Source organism: Schistocerca piceifrons, chromosome X, assembly GCF_021461385.2.
Source record: "Schistocerca piceifrons isolate TAMUIC-IGC-003096 chromosome X, iqSchPice1.1, whole genome shotgun sequence".
NCBI classification, from domain to species: Eukaryota; Metazoa; Arthropoda; class Insecta; order Orthoptera; family Acrididae; genus Schistocerca; species Schistocerca piceifrons.
This window is the reverse complement of record NC_060149.1, coordinates 680,027,032-680,049,405: the sequence shown is the minus strand read 5'-3', so window position 1 is coordinate 680,049,405 and position 22,374 is coordinate 680,027,032. Positions and strand designations below refer to the sequence as shown.

Sequence of the window (22,374 nt, the reverse complement as noted above, 5' to 3'; positions counted from 1 at the left end):
TCCGGAACTGCATGACTGCTACGGTTGCAGGTTTGAATCTTGCCTTAGGCATGGATGTGTGTGATATCCGTAGGTTAGTTAGGTTTAAGTAGTTCTAAGTTCTAGGGGACTGATGACTTCAGATGTTAAGTCCCATAGTGCTCAGAGCCATTTGAACCATCAGAATTGTAATCAACAACTACTGGCAACATAAGTAACTTAGAAGTAGATATCTTCATTACAGCAAAGCAGCTTAAATCACTTGATAAAGGCAAGGCCTCTGTACCAGACTGTGTATCCACCAGGTCCCTTTTGGAGTATATTGATGCCATAGCTCCATACTTAACATTCATATACAGTTGGCTTACACGTCACTGTCTGCTACTCTAGTGGCACCCTGGCTGCAACAATGTTCGCTGTTGTGAGTGACGTAAGACAGATGTGTGTGGTGGATAACTTTGTATGTAATAGGTTTAATTTTGATGTGACAATGCATCATTCATCTAGCCCATTATTTACCTGCCAGTTCATGAGAAAGAGTACCTTTACTGTTATTTTGAGAAATATGTGATAACCTGTCTGTTGAGGTACTGTGTATTTCTGGTTTTTTTTTATTGTACCTGATACTGTATATTACAATTGTTTTGTACATACGCTGTATAAATGTTCTCCAGATCTGAAAATGATAACACTGATTACCGAAACCTGTTATCAAGAATAAAGGTTATTATTAGCGATCTTGGCAAAGAAGTTTATATTCTCTAATTTATTAATTTAGATTACCCTAGTGGCTCCAACAAATGGGTAAACTAACATATTGAATTACTTTGAAGAGAATAATTTATTGACAAACAACCAACACGGATTCAGAAAATACATTCTTGTGAGACCCAAATAGCTTTTTATGCTCATTAAATAATGAGTGCTATTGACAAGGTATGTCAAATTGATTCCATATTTTGAGATTTCAAAAGACTTTTGACGTCATTCCTCACAAGCAAATTTTAATCAAATTGCGTGCCTGTGGAGTATCATCTCAGCTGTGTGACTGTTCTCATGATTTCCTGTCAGAAAGGCCACAGTTCATACTGACAGAAAATTATGGAGTAAAACAGAAGTAATATCTGTCATTCCTCAATGAAGTGGCATATGCACTCTGCTGTTCCTGATCCACACAAACAATTTAGGGGACCATCTGAGCAGCCCTCTAATATTGTTTGCAGGTGATACTGTCATTTACTTACTTGTAAAGTAATCATGTGATTGCAGAATTATTTTGACACAGTAAATGTATGGTGCAAAAAGTGCCAGTTGACTCTAAATAATGAAAAGTATGAAGTCATCCACATGAGTACTAAAATGAAAATATTAAATTTTGGTTACACAATAAATCACACAAATCTAAAGACTGTAAATTCAACTAAATACTTAGAGATTACTGATAGGAATAAATTAAATTGGAAGAATCACATAGATAATGTTGTGGGGAAAACAAACCAGAGACTGCGTTTCAGTGACAGAAGACTTAAAAAATGAGACAGGTTTAGTAAAGAGACTGCTTACCCTATGCTTGTCTGCCCTCTTCTGGTGTATTGCTGTTTGTTGTGGGTTTCGCATCAGGTAGGGGTGATGGAGGGTAACGAAAAAGTTCAAAGGAGGGCAGCTTGTTCTGTATTATCATGAAATATGGAGTGTGTCCCATGGATATGATATGCAAATTGAGGTGGGAATCATTAAAACAAAGGCATTTTTTGTTGTGGCTGGATCTTCTCATGAAATTTCAATCACCATCTTCCTCCTCAGAGTGTGAAAATATTTGATTGGTGCCTAATTACATAGGGAAAAGAGATTGTCATAATAAAATAAAAGAAATCAGAGCTCGCATAGAAAGATTTAAGTGTTTGTTTTTCATACACACTGTTCGAGGGTGGGAGGTTAGAAAAACAGCTTGAAGGTGATTCAGTGAACCTTCTTCCAGGCACTTAATTCACAATTGCAGAGTAATCATGTAGATGTAGGTGTTAAAATGAGCTTTTCTCATATTGGTGGAAATAATCTTGTCATACCAAAGTTCTGATGCTTCCGACCAAACACATTTTGCGTATAAGAATTGGCACAGTGCTACAAAATAAGCAGCCTAGAGAGATGAACAGTATGTGGCATCACTGTGCGTCATTTGAGGCAGGTATATCTAAGCAATAGAAGGACATTGTGATGGGTGCAGGGTAGTCCTCCTCTCTAACGCTGATGTGTGGGGTATAGCTGCGAACACAGCACTAGCAGTAGCTAAGAAGGTTCCATTATGTCAGGTGTAATCTTCTCCGACCTGGTTGCTGGAGCAAAAGACACTGCTGATGTGTCAAGTGAGGGGCCTTACAACAATGGTAATAATGGCAAAATAGGTACCATCACATCGGTGGAAATAAGTGGGCATGCTGATAATTTTTATTTTGGCTGGAGCCACAGTCATGTTAAATTTTTTGAATAATGCTACCCCCACTTGACTGTAATCATTTTTGTTTTGTTGTTACACAACACAGATTTCTGCCTTAAACCATTTTCAAGTACAAAAACTTGTTTATCTATCAAAATACATCAGACTAGTATGAAATACAAGTCTGTCTCAGAAAAGAGCATATCTGGTCATATGGGCCAGATCTGTCATAAGTAAAAGTGAGAGCATCTCCAAAATTCTGAAATATATTGCAGACTTTCATTTCTGGACCCTACAGCACAGCTGTTATATGAAACTGCTAACCAGTAAACAAGTATGTGCCACACTGTTGTTCAGACAGAATAGTGTGGCGTATACCTGGTTAGCAGTTTCATATAACAGCTGTGCTGTAGGGTCAAGAAATGAAAGTCTGCAATATATTTTGGCATTTCAGAGAGATTATCACTTTTACTAATGACAGATCTGGCCTATATGACCAGATATGCTTTTTCATCAATGACTTGTATTTCATACCAGTCTGATGTCTTTTGATATATAAATAAGTTTTTGTACTAGAAAATGGCCTAAGGCTGAAATGTGGATCTTATAACAGTAAAATAAAAATTGCTCCATTCAAATTGCAGTAGCAGCATAAAAAAGAAGAAGAAGTGGGCCTGAACTTCAAATAAACAGATGTAAATGTCATGTGACTAGGGCCTCCTGTCTGGTAGACCGTTCGCCAGGTGCAAGTCTTTCGATTTGACGCCACTTTGGTGACTTGCACACTGATGGGGGTGAAATGAAATAAACAGATAAATGCAAGGCACACCCCTTCTTCCTTTCTATTTCTCTGGACCAGTCATAGTCCAGCTTTCAGAACTAGTGCTTCTGTGCAGTTGATGTCTTGTTCTGCTCACCATAGGGTGGATCATCAGGAAACAAAAGCAACAGCAGGGATCGGCCCGGCCAGACTAGAGCTCTCAGGCAGAATAAACAACCATGTAACACGAGATATTTTATTGAGAGAGAGAGAGAGAGAGAGAGAGAGAGAGAGAGAGAGAGAGAGAAAATGTCCCCGTCACCCGAAATGTTACCAAGCACGGCCACAGTGCAGCAAAAATAAATTATATCTATGTACATCATCATCAACTCATAGAGGTCATGACAGCTCTCTCGCTATACAATAAAATGTGAACTTTGAGAGAGAGCTGTTGACAGGTTGATTCTCCAAAGACACATCACTAATGTTATTCAGTTTAACAAACACAATAACTGCTGGAAAACACATTGCACATACCTGCTAACAGTAGAATCACTGCCATTTCTTCTCGATTCCCATAAATGCCTTAAGTAAGCACTGTGTCCACCACCGCAAGACTTCAGGTAGCTCAGAGCAATACATTTCTCATTGCAATGGCATTCATCATGGGGGATGGGGTGGGGAGATTATCCCTGACCTTTGTGTCCATCTAGCTAATGCTCCAGAATTCTTTTCAGTGGCTCATAACATGTGCAACTGCTTTTGCCAGATAACTCGCACCACCTCTTAAGACGGATGCCAGACAGAGGGGCCCAGACACTTTAGAGGCACTTGCGGTCTCTGTGAACACACTATGAAGACCACATTAAAATGTTCTAAATTTATTTTTATAGCATGGCTCATGTATGTTGTTGAACACATCTGTGAGCTGATGGATTTTCCTGTACAGTCTTATTAACAAAAATATATCGATATCCTGTGTTAAACAAAAATGCATTACTTAGTAGCGAAAACACACCTATGTATACTCAATACAATAAACTCATCAGCTGTGAAGTGTTGGACATTAAGATTTTACCACGAATCCTTCTTCCTGATTCTCATATATCATTAGAGCTCCGACAACACCCCATCTATGACATTGTAACTGATGACAAAACACAAACCAGCTGATATTGGAATCAAGTTCAAAGCTGGATGCAGCTGAGAGGAGAAGGCTGTAGAAGTGATATTACTATTTTTTTATGTTTTTTATGCTCTTAGAAGGTGGTAAATGCAACAGTCCATTTCTAAAATTTCTGTAATCCCTGCATGTTATGATTTCTTCTTGTAGCACTCTACTAGGTAATTTATTTAGGGAACATTCATTTAAGATAGGTTGCATGATAATTATATTCCACATCTAATCGTCCAACCTGGTGTGGGTCTCAGAATGATGAGCAAATCCTCTATATTTTCATAACGTACCACAAAAATCCTAAATTTGTTATGGATGTAATAAATATGTACAGGTTCGATGGGTAATCACAGGTTTTTATTTACAATACCCTACTGACTTTAGTGCTGTGAGGTGGAACCATAACACATCTGGGAAGGCAACGTTTCTGCCAGCCATAGATGTGAATGCATAATAAAACATCTTTCCTCATTGTGATTCTGTAGGAAGTAACGGACTCCAGTAATATGGAAATAGAGTTGATTTCAGTGATCCAGCACAGTAACTATGAATTCCAACATTAGCTCATCTATGAAACAGCTGACAATATTGCTGTTTTGTGTAATTGATTTCCATGTTAAAAAACCAAAGGCACACAGCACACGGTTTTATAAACCATGATAGGTCCTGACAGTTCTTTTTTTTTAAAGTAGAGTATCGACGTATGGTATTGCATCCTGCAATTACCAAATAATCCATTAAAACTACAATCTTCCACAACATGTACACATCCAGCTAAAATATAACACTTGTGTATTCTAATTTTAGAAGTCATAACAGTAAAAACATGTCATGTCATGTGATCAACATATAAGCTAGTATTAAATCTCAGTAGACTAAATTGCCGAACAACCTTAGAACTACATATACAAAAATTTTGATAGGTAGTGGTCTAAGTCCACTCAACACGAGTTGCCTCTGTTATGTATGAGGAAGGCTTAATTTGTTCTATATCTCTGCCAGAAAGACTTTCAGGCCTTATAGAGATATAAAGTTGTTCTTTGCATTCTCTGATTTACTGTTACTAGAATTTTCTATATTCTTTGTACTAGCAAAACACCTCTGGGAAGGTATTGTATCCCACACTGATTTGCTTATGATGAATAGATGCCATCCACCTATAGACAGTCCACAGTAAAGCTGTCAGAATCACTGTTTTGTAGCTCATGTTATCGATTTACATTTAAATAATTAAAACTATAGTCATATGGTGCATAGTTTTATAACCAGTTCTCAGTCCTGATTACCTGGATTGTAAAAAGTGCCATCAAAAAGTTTCCATTTGAGGGTGTTGCTGCAGCATATATACAACATAGTGCAACTCCACTGTGGCTATATAACCACCAACATGTTGGCAGCGTATTAGTGAGTTGTCCATGTCTTTCTTGCTTGTGTGTGGTAAATGGAGAAACATGAACTATGGTGACGCTATTATCAAATGCATCCAGAAAGGACCGACGAGCTGTTACTCTTTTCTCGACTGCTGAGGGACAAACACTGGTAGACATCAATTGGACAGTGAAGAACATGTAAGGGGCAGCATGACTGTCGAAAACCACCGTTGTGGAATGGTGCTCCAAGGAGTGCTGCTCCCTCATAGTAACACACGTCCCCATATTGCAAATGTCATAATGCAGAAGGTACCCCAACTCCAGTGGAAGACAGTCAAGCACCCGCCCTATAGTCCTCATCTCTCCCGATACAATTATTACCCCTTCAGTTCCTTAAAAAAGGCCTTTAAGAGTCAACGATTCCTGTAAGACGAGGATGTGGCAGGCAGTTATGGACTTCTTCATGCAGCAGGACACACTGTTCTACCAAACGGATATTTTCAACCAGGTACAGTGGTGGGATGATTGTCTCAGTGCTCACACTAATTTTGCCTGATTGGCATACTGATTCTGGACTGTACAGCCATCGAACGGAAACTTTTTAATCACCCCTTATATGTACATCCATACAAGTCAGCAGTATTTATTCCAGAAGATGTTGGTTTTTCCCCTGTCAGTTGGTCATAGTAAACGTAAATGTTTAGGACAAAAACTGGAGTGTGTCTTAGCATAGCAATAGGATCACAATGACCACCAACACCAAATGCTTTTTTTACTGATGTTAATTGTTCATACTAGTAGCAAACCCTTTGCATTAAGGTCACGGTGAAACCAAGTTCAGTCATGGGATCTTCTAGTCATACTTTCTAAATGTGATTGGATATGCAATTCAATTACACCAATTTGTGTGTGTTGCAACATGGATATCCCAGGACCATGGGGTTTAATTTCAGGTCCAGCAGTGACAAGCAACATGCATTGTGCTACTGTGAACACTAAAAACACATATTTAGTTGTGTATATTTGTAAGTGTAAGCCCTGACGTCTATAAAAAAATACAAAAAAGCTCGACAACCAAATGTTAGAATGCAATAATGGTACCCTAGCATTGAGGTCATCATAATGTATGGATGACTTTGATGTCATTTTAAGTAGAATTAAGACATGTATTTTGATAATATAAGATGCACTGTCTAGAGTTTGGTCCACAGTCCAGCACTTAAGAACCCTCTGTTGTTGTAGTAGTAGTATATGTCTTATAGTACATTATTTTATATGAGCACAAACCAACAGCATGAGTTTGTGTAATTGTTATCCTCATTAAATAATTAAAATTGTAAACAGATAGATAATATTTTGCATTAGAGCCACACAGGTCAAACCCAGTATAGTCGATCATTTGTATTAGTAGCAAAAAAAAAACTGGGTCAAAGCTCAAGATGACGACACTTTTAGTCGCACCCCTTAAATGTGGATGTAGTTACATTCTTTTATGTGTGTGCTGTGACATGAATACTCCATGGCCAGGGGAGGGTGGATGTGTATTTTTTCTAAATGCATAGTGTTACCCAAAATGCATACTAATGGAGGAAATTGAAGTCCTCTGGGCTAATTTACAGCAAAATGATAATTGCTTATTTAAATAATAATAATGTGTGATTGTCAAATGTTAAACAGGGAATGAGCGACAGGAAGTCACAGGCTGGCCAATAGCACTATCACACAATCCTGACAATTCAGCTATGAAAGAGATTTAATAAACCACACCATTCCAAAATGATATGGACACACTCTGCAATGACCACATCTTCGACCATCTCCCTGTAACATATGTTCACTCACATCCAAAACACTCAGTTTTATATGTGTTGAAAGCAGTAAATTTCCCACAAATAGTACTGCCAGAGAGAACAATCAAAAAATGGTTTAATTCAAGATAAATGATTTTAAAAATTAGACAAATTCCTAGCTGTAGTATCTGTCATGTAGACAGAATGTATGCTATCGATGTTAGGCAGAGAGCTCCATTCATCCTCCATCAACAAAATTATTCTTGTTTCATCTGTACTGACATCAATATATGATGCCTTTATACCTTTTTTTTCAGTTTTAGAATCATACCACTTTACATTGCATCCAAATATTTTACTATTCCATATACTGTGCATATGATGTGCAGCTCACATATAGTGGAAGAGAATACCACAGCATTCATAATAGCATAACATAATTGTTTCCTCGCATGCGTGGCACACACATATGTGCGCGCACACACACACACACACACACACACACACACACACACACACACACACACACACACACACACCACAGCTCCTTTTTTTTTTTTGCAGTTTCCTGGGGGGGGGGGGGATGTCGCATTCTCTCCCCCGCTAGAGGCACGAACAGTTGTGCTGCTGGACCTACCGCAGATGGATCTATTTCTGTACGCTACTCTGAATCATATGTGGGTGGATTCATACTAGACATTATCCCAGAATTCTTGCTCAGACAGAGCCACTCCAAACATTATCCCAGACTCTCTGCAGATAGATCTACCCTGAACAATATTCTAAGGCTTAGTGCATGGTGGATCTACGACAAATAATAGACCTAATGTGCTGTGGATACAACATGAAGAATATCTCATACCTAATGCAAGTGGAGTAACATCTCAGACACTCCCCCCCCCCCCCCCCCCCCCCCTCAATCCCTTTGGGATGCTGCTGCTCCCACCCATAACACTGCCTTCAGCATTGGCAATTTTATGCTTGGAAAATATATTTATTACCTGTGTGCCATGCATTTTGATAATTTTGGACTTACCTACATGCTTGAACACCCAGTTCAGTCGACCTTGATGGTGGCTTCATTTAACATTCTAATTATATCCAACATTGTTGTACTTGATAATGGCTTAAGATCAAAGTTATATAAAATGAGGAAATATGTACAGTCAAATGGTGAAAATATCATTCAAACTTTATTACCTGATTGTAGCCCTAAAATATGATGAGATTACCATAGAAGTTACTCTTCGAAGTCTTAAGACGTATCCTCTCATCCTATCCCCTCTTGTTGCCAGTATTTTCCACACATTCCTCTTCTCACTGATTCTGTGTAGCACCTGTCATTTCTTATCTGATATCACTCCACCTAATTTCAAATGGTGTCCTACAAAAAGAAAAGAAAGCTGAGAGGGAGGAGACTCTGAGAGTAAATGTGCAGTAGTAGGCCAGAAAAAGAACATTATATTCTCATATTTAACTATTGCAGATGTCTTCTTTACCTTTTCCCTCTCAGATTCAATTTTGTAAATTGGGGATCCTATACTGTCCTAGTATTAAGCATGCTGTGGAAAGTTTATGGATAATTTCTTCAAATTATATTCATTAGGTTTCACATATATCTTAAGGTCTCTGGGATTTGTGTTTATTAACATGTTGAGTCTTGTACATTATTTTCACTTTCAAAACCAAATTGAATTTGAAACATTTTCTGTGAAATGTATGATGAGCTGACCTTGCTACATTTTCTACAGTTATAGCAGTATACTAATGTGTATTTGTAATTCAATAGAAAGATAAATGTTGAATAGTAATAAGTAGGAACTAATATGCCAATAAGAAATTTTTTGCATATCAATAGATATTGTTTAAATTATATTTATTATGTACTAGAATTATCACATTTTCATTGCTATTCCCTAACTGGAGTGCAGTTACATTTACTCTTATTCACAAAACTTGTCAGTTTTACCTTTCAGTTGTGGGTCACAAGTCATAATATCACTAACCCATAGGAGGTCATGTCATTTATCTTGTATCAGAACAAAAACTCATTAACTTCACATGCAAGAGAAAATGCTGAAGCACTGCACTGTTAGGTATCAAATTAAGTTCTGTAACCCACTGTGTGTGAGAAGAGTACAGTTCTAAAAATTGCTACAGGTACAGTTCTATAAATTACTTCATACATAGTGGAGGAAACAGAAAGTCATGATACACTGCTGAAAGCCAAGAAAATTTTATTGCCTGCAAAATAAGTACTGCAGTAAATACCACAGATAGAATGAATTCTGGAAGTGTATTCATAAATATGACTGTTGTTTGCCAATATTCAGCTGGGTAAACTGCAGTGAAATGACCACTTTTTAAAAATATATTAAACTCCCAATTTTCAGTGAATTATCATGCATTAGCTAGAAATCAAAGACTTACTTCAACAGCTTAGGCTTATTTTCAAGCAGCCATTGGAAGAAGAGTGCTGAGGAGATCTTACATAATTGTATGAGGATGTAGATCAATGTTCTAAGACCTCCTCAAGACCCTTAACCATTTGGTGCACATTAATTTGCAATTTCCGTGTAGTTAAATGCACTTACTTGTGATTAGTCATATCTGGCACCAAAATTGGTCATGTTGATTAACAGATAGGTACGATAATCTTCATATTTTGAACTTCATTGTGGAAGAACCATTGCTCCATATTAAACTGCTGGATTATAGTTCTTAAGTGGCAGGCAACTGTTTTTCCTTTCACCGTAAGACTTTTTTGTGTAGTTTAGATAATTCAGATGCAGTTGTATTCTCAATGTGAGAACATCTATCAAATCAAAATTTCATCAAGAATGACATTAAAGTCACATGTCATAGGATAATGCACTGTTCACTGTTCTTATTTAATTCCTAGTTCTTTGAACTAAGCAGAATGTTTTTTTCCTTCTTTATATTCTATTGGGAACCACTGTACCACCTGATATGTGGCTTTTTGCTCTTTGATGCAAATGCAGTATTAGAACTAATGTTTCACTACCTTGCTTTCACTATTCAGGAAGGCACATAACCCCTCAGCATTTCTTATAGTTATTCCATTATTTTTCTCTGATAATTTGAAATAGAACAAGTAAGAAGTAAATATGATATTTCAGATAATTTTCAGTGCACTAGTTTTACAGTTTTATTAAACTTGTAGGGATAGAAGAAGAGGGTTTTAAAAATGGATTGTGAAGATTGAAAGATTTTAGTAGCTAGGATTCAGAAGTAGCTGGTTACTGTATGTTCAATCTTTGTAAAAGTTATCTCTTTCTTAATTTTTAAAGGAAGCAATCCACGTAAGTGGTATCCTAACGATGGCGGCTGGCAGCTACATGTGATAAGTACGGCATCTGAATGGGTTGTTGCAGTGGCCTTCTGTATATATATCTTGTCATTCGCAAGAGAATTCCGTAACATTAGCCTAGAATCAAGGGTAAGTTTAATTCCTATAGTATTCTTGCTTAAAACGTAGAGAAATGTGTAACTTTATGTCCAAAACAAGAATTTTGAATGTCCTACAATTTGATTGTCCCATTCCATGTTATTTTACAGCAGTATAAGTTGTTTGTAAATGTTATTTATAAAATAATGCAGCTAACATCATGAACAAACACACAGTTATAATCATGGCCCTTCAAGAAATTGGGAGCTGTCATCAAGTCCCTATGGAATGACAAGGATACTGTCTATAAAGGAATACCGGGAAAGCAGGTCACGAAAACTTGCCAATAATTTCGTAATGTATTTCTAATAAATCTCAAAATTATTGACTGAATAATAGAAACACTAAGGGACAGGGAAGTAACACAAAAATTCTGGGATCACCTAGACAAAACCTTAATCAGCATTCCTCTATCAAATATTTAAATTCTACCTGGTAATTTCTATGCACAAACTGGGACAAGATGAAAAATTCCAAGGTATCATTGGAAAATGGCGAGTTCATAAAGAACCAACGAAAACATCCAACAAATGATTGAAATTTGCAGGAACCACAAACTTATCTCAGAATCAACATACTTTAATGGGGAACCTCAGTAATTAAAAACTTGCAAACATCCCTACTTCAGAAAAAGAAAACTGCAACTAGACCATGTCTGCATGGATAAATTTCTTCATTGTGAACTCCTTTAGTGTGAAAGTCCTATGGCCAATAGATACATAGTCTAACCACTACACTGTAAAGATCAAAATAAAATTAACCAGTACAGTAAAGATGAAACCTACAAATAAAAATAAGAGAAATTTCAACCAAATCAAATTAATAGAAAAAAGAAAGATTACTACAGGAAATCATAAATCTCAATAATAAACATGATTGGTGGAATGAAGATTTCAACCAATTCAAAACTTCAATAAACCATCAAGCCCAAGAGACCAGAACTCCATCTATAACATCATCACACAAACAAAATGTAAGTATCATGAAAAGACCCTAGAAGTAATGGAAGAAACTGTCAAGAAAAAGCAGCCGTGAGATTATTATAAAACTTTTGGCAGATGTCTTAAAAAATATGAACCCGCGACATTACATGTGAACTGATAAATCATAAAAATAAAAGAACATACAACCAAGAAAATGCAGAGATCCTCCCAGAGACATTCAACAAATTATTAAATTGTGATGACCCACTGGAAACAATAAAAGTAAATATGGACACATCCATTTTAACAACCCCTGATCCTAATCATCGTCAAGGTAGAACTTGCAATCAGTGAACTAAAAAGTTACAAGACATGCAGCAAAGATCTAATCTGAGCAGAAATAAAGAAAAGGGTGGGAAATACCTGTAATCATAAATTTCTGCCAACTTTTAGTCGAAATGTGAATCACAGAAAAAATTGCACAGTAGTGATCCACAGGAATAATACATGCATTATTTGAAAAAGGAGATGAAACCAACTCAGATAATTACAGAGGGGCAACCCTTCTAAACTGCAAATACAAAATGTTTTCTTCTATAACATAAACAAGATCAAAAACACTATGTAACTAAAACATGGGGAAGACCAAGGAGGACTTTACCCATACAGGAGCTGCCCAGATCAAATTCTCAGCCAGAACTAATAATAGAATATTACACGTACAGGATTAAACAGCTGTTCAATTCATTCATAGACACCAAAAAAGCATATGATAAATATCAATAGATCTACACTTTTCAAAATCCTCGGGTCATGTGGTATTCATCAACCAACATTAATCAACACAAATTGCAAGATAAAGTTCAGGGAAGAAATGTCAAAAGTATTCACAGTAAAACCAGTCATAGGCAAGATGAGGGATTAGCATCACTGATTTTCAATGGAGCCCTGGATTACATCAGAAGACTTGGCAAAAGGAAAACCGACCTAAAATAAAAATTGTAGCAAAACTCTTAACAGGGAAAAACTGCCTGGGGGTTGTGGATTATTTAGCTCTCTTAGGTCCTGAAATAGACAAAGTTTGTGCCCAGATAACCAATCTCCAAAAAAGAAATCATGTTAAAAATAGGATTTCAAGTACTGCTATCCTCCGAAAAAAAAAACCATCTGTAAGTAAAGTTTTCATATACAATCAAAAAATTATCATAGTTCTGTAGTTTAAATATCTTGGAGAAATCCTTGAACATGGTGTAATTGAGAAAGAAACTTGGATAAATAGAACCAACAACATGAAAAAGTCTCAATTTCTAACCTTGTTGATGTATACAATATTATGAAAAGGATAGTTGCTACTCACCATATAGCAGAGTTGCTGATTTGTAGATAGGCACAAGAAGAAGACTGTCAGCATGTGAGCTTCCAGTCAACAAAGCCTTCATGGTCACGTGAGAGTGAGTTGCATTTCCGTGTGTGTGCTCATGTGTGTGTGTGTGTCGTCTATTTTCGACGAAGGCCTTGTTGACTGTAAGCATACTTTCTGACAGTCTTTTCGTTGCGCCTATCTGTGACTCAGCATCTCTGCTATATGTTGGGTAGCGACTATCCTTCTTATAATATTGTCACATTCCATCCTGGATATTCCCTTGTTGATGTATAATAAGAAATACTTGTCAATAGACACTAACGTCCAACTTTAACCCTCATGGAAGCCACTTACGCTTGCAGAACTGTATTCCAAATTAAAAATGAATAAAGAATCATCAGAACTTGCATAAATAAAAAAATATCAGGACAAAGGAGTCTGAAGAATCCTCCCCAAAGAAACTGTCTATCAAGAAAGTCACCCAATCGCCAGTATAATGAAGAAGAAAAGAAATTCAGCAAGATCTTGAAGCAGCTGGATTCCAGATAACACATCCAGAAAATAAAGATCAAATTAATATTCAGTAGAAATGACATGTAAAAGGGCTACAGAAATTTTAGATTAGTTGAAAAAATTATGATTGGAAAGAGTGAAATGGTATAGGGTGGATCGCATGAACCAAACAGAACAACCTTCAAATAAAAATTGAACGTAGAATGACTCAGTTGATCCATTTGGCCAACAAATTTTATAATAATACAGCTGATAAGCCCAATTGCAACTTATGCAACACTAGACATAATATAATTTACCTGCAATCTTAACCACATATTGAATAAAACATTCTTAGCTTTCGAGCCATGTCAACTGCTTAAAATGCTACAAGCTTTCCACCAGGCACACTCTGGCCATTGTCCTTTGGAATGACTGCTGATGGGCTATTCAAAAGCTCATGGCATTTTAACAACTCAACATGACTGGAAACCCGAGAAAGTTTTATTCAGTGTTGGGACTGCTAGATTCTGCATTCTTACAGTAATCACTTATTGATGGTACACTATGCTTTACATATTCAGAATTTGAATTTCTTTAATGTCAGTCTTTCTGGATGTTGCAATTTTCATAATCATTTATTTATACCACTGGGAACTCGTAGAAACCTGAACAGTGGCTGTTTCACATAATGGGGTGAGCCAATCATTTGTTCATTTTCTCTGCCTGTTGGTGTGGTTAAATCATTGACTGCTATTATGCAGAATTTCTTTGTTGATGAGTAAACTCAAATGTTTGCTTTGTCCATTGTAGTATTAATCTTGCTTGTATGCAGTAGTGCTAGCTGCTGAGATACAGGTTAAGTCCTGCAGAATGAGTCAGTATTATAGTGTATAGCCGAATGTACTCTTAACATCATACAAATAAATGATCATTTTGGATAATAGTGACAGATCAGCTGTTTTGTAGTGAGTTACAGTAAGAACCTGCTGCAGGCAATTAAAATGATAGCATGTTAAGTAGTACTAAGGGAAATGATTCTCTTCACAAAGATTTAAAATAACTTACTTTGGTTCAGAAAAGTGTCCACTATTCAGCAATACACATTTTCAATAACATGCCAGCATCCTAAAAAGCTTAACTAATAATAAAGTTCAGTTTGAGAAGAGTCTAAAGGATTTTATTTGTGGCCAACCCCTCCTACTGATTGATGAATTTATTAGCAGAACTGATTGATGTGTGTATGTTGTTATTAATATCACATAATGTGAATATTGTGTCAAGTCTGACTTCTGTACAAATTAATTTTGTGCAGTAATGTGATCTTTGTAAATAAGTGCTGTAATTTTATTTTATTATTTATTTGTTTGTTTGTTTATTTTTTAATGATGTGTGGCTACAATAGCCTAAGAATTACAATATGTACCTAAGTGTATTGAACATTTAACATTTGGTGACAAGTATTACATACTTTTAAGTGTAAATATGCTTAAGCTTTCTTTTTTTTCTTTTCTTTTTTGCCCCCTGATTCTACATCCATAAGGGTAATTTCTTTTGGGATCAGTGGAAGGTATATCAGCATATCTGTTTTTATTTTGTAAATATTTATTGTGTATTCTTGTTTTCTGACATGTTCCACATCCCAGAGGATCTCATCACTATGGATCAATTGGAATGAAAAGTACAATTAATGTAATCTCTAATCTGTGATGAATAATGTGGAAAGGAAATAGACAAATTTTTCAGCTTGCACTGGCATTACATAATTGATTCATATTTTGCAGATCTGGATTGAGGTCAATTGTTTGTGACAGATGAAAATTTGTATTGGACCAGGACTCAAAACCCATGTTTCCCACTTACGCTGAGCAGTCACATTAACAACTTTGGCTATCCAAGCATGCCTCCAGGTTTGACCCAAACTTCCACATGTCAAGAAGTCCACAACCCGTATACTCATACATTTCATGATTCCTGCAGAGGGAAAGACAAATACAGTAGAGTCCCGTTAATCCGAACTAACTGGGACCAGACCTTGTTCGGATTACCGATTTGTTCAGATTAGCCAGAATTACAGTGATGAGTTTCTAGAATGAAGTATAGCAAACAGATAAGTAGGTACACCATGTTAACAACTGGGAACAAGTGTGGGAACAATGGCTCACTCTCACTCCCTGCCCTTGTTGTTGGGCGTTGTTGAGACCTTTGTAGTGTCTGGGTCAGTGCACTGCCAGTTGGCTCACATAGCACTTGGTCATGTTAGTTATCGATCGCTGGCATGCGTAACAGTTGTATTGTATTTGTTCAGGTGTAATGGTGCACATATTTTCGTCATGAGTAAACAGAAACATACAACGTTAACTCTCAAAGAGAAACTGAATGCTTTGAAGCAGATAGAGAATTGTGAGAATGTATCTAAACTGGCAACAGAACTGGGTGTTGGTAAAGCAACCATTTGTGATTGGAAGAAGAACTGAGTGAAGCATGAACAGTCCTGTGCAACATCTACGGGAAAAACACTCAAAATTCGGCAGACTTTGAAACGGTCCCAGTACAATAAAGTGGATGAAGCTCTTTTCCTTTGGTTTATGCAGGAAAGAGAAAGGGGAGCTCCTTTGAGTGGAGCACTGGTTGAGGAGCATCTGAACAAGTTAATGAATGGCGATGAGTCTTTTAGTGTGAGTATGGGTTGGTTGGACAGATTCAAAACACTTTATGGAATCCATCAGCTAACAATTACTGGAGAGGAGCTTTCTTCTGAAGGTGATGCAGTGAAGGAATATTTGGGTGAGTTTGAAGATAATGATAAGAGAGAGAAAGTATCTTCCCCAACAAATTTATAATGCTGACAAGACTGGCCTTAATTTTAGAGCATTGCAAACAAAAAGCCTGGCATCAAAAGCAAAAGACCGTGCTCCTGGTTTTAAAATGTGCAAAGATTGTGTGACTTTATTAGTGTGCAGCAATGCTGCTGGTAATCACAAGCTACCTTTAATGCTGATGAGCAAATCTGCTAGGCCAAGAGGTTTTAAAAACTGCAACATGAAGTCCCTGCCCGTATATTATAGCAACCAGAAAAAAAGCATACATGGATGGTAAGCTGTTCAAAGAATGGTTTCATGGCCAGTTTGTTCCCTCTGACAGTTTTCTAAGGAAAATCATTGTCTCCCCATGCAATCCTTTTGACTGATAACTCGCCATCTCACCCCAGCACTGAGGAATTAGTGATGGAGAAATTGTGGCAAAGTTTTTGCCGCCAAATGTTACACCACTTCTACAGCCGATGGACCTGGCATACTGCAAACATTAAAACTGATTTACAGAAAACAGTTTTTAAGAATGCTGATTCAAGATGGTAGCATTCCTTTAGTGGACAAAATAAAAAAGACCAGTGTGAGGGATGTTGTTTATTGGGCCGCTGAGGCTTGGCAGAATATTTCAGAAAATACTCTGTGAAAATCATGGAGAAAACTGTGGACATCTCTTGAATTTCAGGACAACCTAGTTAAAAATGAAGAGGAAAATCTACTACAAATGATACAGACAATACCTGGATGTGAAGAAGCTAGTGAAGGATGGCAGCAGATGGGGCATGTGTGGAGAACCTTACTGACGCTGATTAAGTTGCTGCTGTGACTCAAGACCAGGAAGAAATGGACTGCTGTGACGGAAGTGACAACGAGCCTAAAAGTGACAAAGGAGAGCTGGTGCCACACAGTGACGCAGCAGAAGCCCTTGAACTCGCACTATGTTATTTGGAGCAAAAACCCACTGTTACACCTGCTGATTTGATGTTTATGAGATGATGACACAACTATTCGTCATATAACAGACTGTCTTCATTACGCCGAAAAAAGTAGGGATAAAATGTCCACTGTATTTTAGTAAGATTGACAGCTTTTCTTTCATTGTTAGGCATTGTTTAAACATAATGTTATCTTGCCAATTTTTCTAATACTGTACTGTGTAAATTAAAATAGTGTGTATGTACAGCAGTTTACCGCACAGTTTTCCATACATAGACTAACATTTTTCATGTTCGGATTACCGGGGTTCGGATTAGCGGGACTCTGCTGTACTGTATTGTAATTTTAGTCCATCAAGGCATGGGTACATCATTGATGATTACATCATCTTTGTTTATAACTTGTATGTGCGGGAATCATGAAATGTGCAAACATAAAGGTTGTGAACTCCGGGACGTAAGGAAGTTTGAGTCAGTCCTGGAGGTGTGCTAGAATAGCTGAAATTGTTAAGGTGACTGCTCATGATAAGCAGGAAATCTGAGTTTGAGTCCCAGTCCAACATAAATTTTCATCTGTCTCAAACAGCTGATGTCAATCTGGATTCACAAAATGTGAATCAATTTCATAATACTTACCACAGCTCTAATCGTCAGAACAGTGACTGTTCCTTCAAATGTGCATGCATTTCTGAAGGACATTGTGATGTGAAGGTACAGATACTTTATAAAGACAGACATTGTAACTAGCAATTATGTTTCCACACACATGGCATTGCTTGCAGAAGTCCATGTTACAGTGGGTTGAAGAATCTGAGAAGTCAAAAAAAAAAGTTCCACACAGTAGATGTGTTCAATCTACTCGAAAAGGTTTCATTAATGTTCAGTAGTTTTAAATGGCATGTACATAATTCATTGATGCCAAAGAAATGAATTCCTCAATGAGAATACAATGACCTTTTTGCTTCCAAATGGATACATTTTCCAGTCTGCTTTTGTTCCTAACCAGGCAGCATGTCTCTACTGGGTTTGATACCTGGTACTGCTCAGTATTTTTTTCTTTTCTTGGGTGGAAGGTCTGCATTAGGGTGCAGTCCATCCTGTAAGGCCAGTTGGAGAGGTACTTGAATGAACAGTAGTGGCTGCAAGGTTCAGAAAGCTGACAACAGCTCTGTCGACATTATACTAACCATGTGCTCCTCCATATTGCATCCAGTGATGCTGTAAGGCAAAGGGTAGTACAACAGACAGTCAGGATTTCATGGTCCTCATGACTAGTTAATTTTAGGTAGATAAGTAAATTTTATATGACAACAAAAGAAGAGATAAGAGACACCTGAAGACAAGGAGGGAAGATATTATTATCTTGTTCCATCCTTCGAAAAGAGTCAGAGGGTGGTTGGTAACATACTGGAGCAAGCACACAGTGGGAGAACAACCTTCCATTGGTACTATACTTTCCTTCTTGATTGAAGGCAGCAGTGCTGCTGAGACTATATTATCATACTGTATTTTTTTCATTTCAAGACGATAGTCAATATTTCCAACATATTTGAGTATTCTCATAATAGAGCACTTACCTTCAGTGACTGAACTATCAGTCACATGTTACAACTAACAAAAAAAGAAATTGAATTGAGAAGTACAACCAAACACAATGGCAGAGTGATTAAGACACTGCCTGTAAATTTGACGGCACAAAATCTAGCTTGTGGAAATCACAGCTAGAGTTAGTCAGGTGCAGCACTGAAGTGCATGAAATTCAATGTGCCATATTTTACTGTTTAACTTGGGAACATGCAGACAAGGAAATATTAGTTCAAAAATTACAGGAAACTGATCATGTCAGTATTCCAGTTCTCAGTATTCCATTTCTGTTCGAAGAAGGCACAAAATCTTTTGTGCAAATATAATATGCTGCTGTTATCTATAGATATAGTGCATGTTAACTGGAAAGGTGTAAGTTCATAAATGGACACGGCAGATGAATAAAAAGCATGCATACTTATGTTTAAAGTGTCTCTTGTTCAAATCAGTGTAATTATTATTATTATTATTATTATTATTATTATTATTCCATTGTACACTACTTTGAAGTATGTTAAATCAGTTAATTTTTAATGTTCTGTGCCTTTTATTAGCTCAGTATTGTTTCATTCTTTCTGATCTTGTTTCCCTTTCTTCTTCATAGATTTGAATTGTGTGTTTGGTTTTCATTTTGGCTTGAAACCTCTCTCTCTCTCTCTCTCTCTCTCTCTCTCTCTCTCTCTATGATCTGGAGTTCTTTTAAGTCCTTCTCCATTTCCTTAAACCAGTCTGGCTGCTTAGCTGAGTGGTTACATGTTTGCCTACCATGCAGTGGGACCAGGTTTGATTCCCGGCTGGGTTGGAGATTTTCTCTGCTTGTGGACTGGGTGTTGAGTTGTCCTCCTCATCACCGACATGCAAGTCAGCCAATGTGGTGTCGCCTGAAATAAGACTAGCAACCCGGCGGCTGAACTTCTCCGAATGGGGCCTCTCAGCCAACAATGCCACATGATCATTTCATTTCCTTACACTGATTTGGTTGTTTTTTTTGTTGCAGAAGTAGTCAACAACCTTTTTTTGTTAATCTGTTTGGGTTCGTTCTGAGGCTGTCTGTAAAAATTGGTTCTTCTTTTCCTTTTTATGTCTGAGAGTTTTTCAGTAGCTTTGTAAAGGGTTTCATTTCTTATGTGAATTAGGTTGTTGTTGTGGACTCTGAGACCAAGGATTTTTCTTGATATCTTCCTTTCTTTGATCTCCAGCCTTTCAACCAGACCATGGTTGGTGATGAACAATGTTTTGGTTGCCTACAGGGCTTCTGGTTTGATAACTGCATGGTAATGTCTTACTTTTGCATTCCACAAGAGGAACGTTTTGTTATGTGTGTTTTTGGTGAGTTGGAAAGCCAGTTCAACTTTACTTCCTCTAGATTCCATTGCCTTTTTCTTGAGGGCATTCCAACTTATCCATTCTCCAACATATTTGTATTCTTTGACTATCTCTCTTTTTTTGTTCTCCCACTTTAAAACATTTTGGTTGGTTATCTTAGACTTTCCAAAGAAGATTTTGAGATTTATTTATTTATTTATATTCAGCTTGTTTTTGTAGTTCAATGGCCCGTTCTTTGGCCTCTTTCCAGGTCTCGGCTAATAGGGCCATATCATCTGCAAAGGCTATACAATTTAATTTGTTGCCATTGTTTTTTATTTCTAGTCAAATTCCATTATGAATCTTCATGTTCCACACTCTGACTACTTTTTCTTTGGTGCAATTAAGTAGTAATGGGAAGAGTTCCCCTCTTTGCCGTATTCCAGTTTTTATCTCGAAAGGGTCAGAGAATTGTCCCATGAATTAGACTTTGTAGTATCTGTTCATAATGGTTTGTCTGATTAGATTTGTGATTTTGTTGTCTATGTTTAATTCTTTTAGTATGGTGATGCTTTCTGAAAGTCCATGAAAGTGATAATGTATGATTTTACTCTTGGTTTTTGATAGACCATGAGGTTTTTGAGGTTTAGGGTCTGGTATTTTCTAAGTTGATGATCAATAGGTGTTCTGTCCTGTTTAGTAGGACTTGTATGTTACATCTGGGAGTGAAATACCTCTGTAGTTGTTGGGGTTGTTTTGAATGCTTCCTCATGGAGTGAGTGGATAAGAGCCATCTTCCATTCATCTGGGATTTTTCATTTGTCGAGATTTCTTCAAAGATGTTTTGGAGAGAGTCTATAGCATTTTTGTTGATATCTTTCCAAAGTTCAGCTGTGATTTGGTTTTCTCTCGAGGCTTTATAGTTTTTGAAAATTGAAATGACTATCTTAAAGTCCATTTTTTCTATGGGTTCTTCACATTTGAGAAGGTTTCTGAAATAGTCTACCAATATTTTGCAGTTACCTCTTTTTGTTCAAAAGTCTTATAAAATTTCCTTGTGTTGATTCAAAGTTGGTAATGGAGTCTGAAATATTTTTGTCTATTATGAAGCTAGTTCCAAGATGCAGGGTGTTTTTCATATTTTTTTGCCTGCTTTTCCTTTGTGTACTTTGAAGGGTCCAGAATCAAAATGGTTTTCGTCCATGAATCTAGTTTCTTTTAAGGCTGCTATGAGAATTTTGTGGTTCTTGAGGATGTCTGTTAGAGGTCTTAATTTTCCAGTTTTTAGAAGAAAATTTACGTTGAAAGTAGCTATGTAACTTGATTTTCTGTATTTCATCTTGCGTGAAGTTCCAGGATGCTCCAACTCGTCTCTGTGGAATGCTGCAGACTGACCCAGAATCCAATTGTCTGCTTGTTCACTTTGGTGCAGTTGGTTGTCCACGTGGAATTTGTTTCACAACACACTCTTTCACGACTGATAATACTGTGTATGGGGTGGCTCTTATTGTTAGAACCAGTGGTTTATAACCACGGTTGTTAGCCTTGGAGGTTTTTCTCAGCTGCTCCTAACGTGGGGAACAGATGCTGACCAAAGGCTGCCCAGTCTGGTGACACCCGCCTTTGGAATTTAATTCCTGTGTTGGTCCATGGGCGGTAGTTTATTTACCACCTACCCTGCATATCTGCAGAGTCTTCCCTATCCGCCACCTGGGGTCACACCCAATAGGGTAAGATAAATCCCCATTATTATTATTAATTATTGTTATTATTATTAATTATTGTTATTATTATTATTGTATAATTCTTTCTTCCCATAAGAGATGCATTCTTTTAGTTCAACAATTTGTTGTTCAAGAAGCCCTACAGTGTATTATGTGAAACACATTTTGATGATATGCAGCTAATTTCCCACAGAACACTCAACAGACTTTTGGCTATAAATCAGTGAGAGTCACTTCTGCTGGATAATGACCTCCCTGG

The 22,374-nt window shown here is 37.1% G+C and overlaps 1 protein-coding gene across 2 annotated transcripts in view; it reads left to right on the top strand.

The window, feature by feature from the left end:
* Positions 1 to 22,374, top strand: part of LOC124722084 (DNA damage-regulated autophagy modulator protein 2) — a 96,088-nt gene that overhangs the window by 61,633 nt on the left and 12,081 nt on the right. For both annotated transcript variants that reach the window (XM_047247278.1, XM_047247279.1), the window contains exon 6: positions 10,822 to 10,970. In XM_047247278.1, coding sequence (XP_047103234.1) covers positions 10,822 to 10,970 — 149 coding nt within the window. The remainder of the gene's footprint in view (positions 1 to 10,821; positions 10,971 to 22,374) is intronic.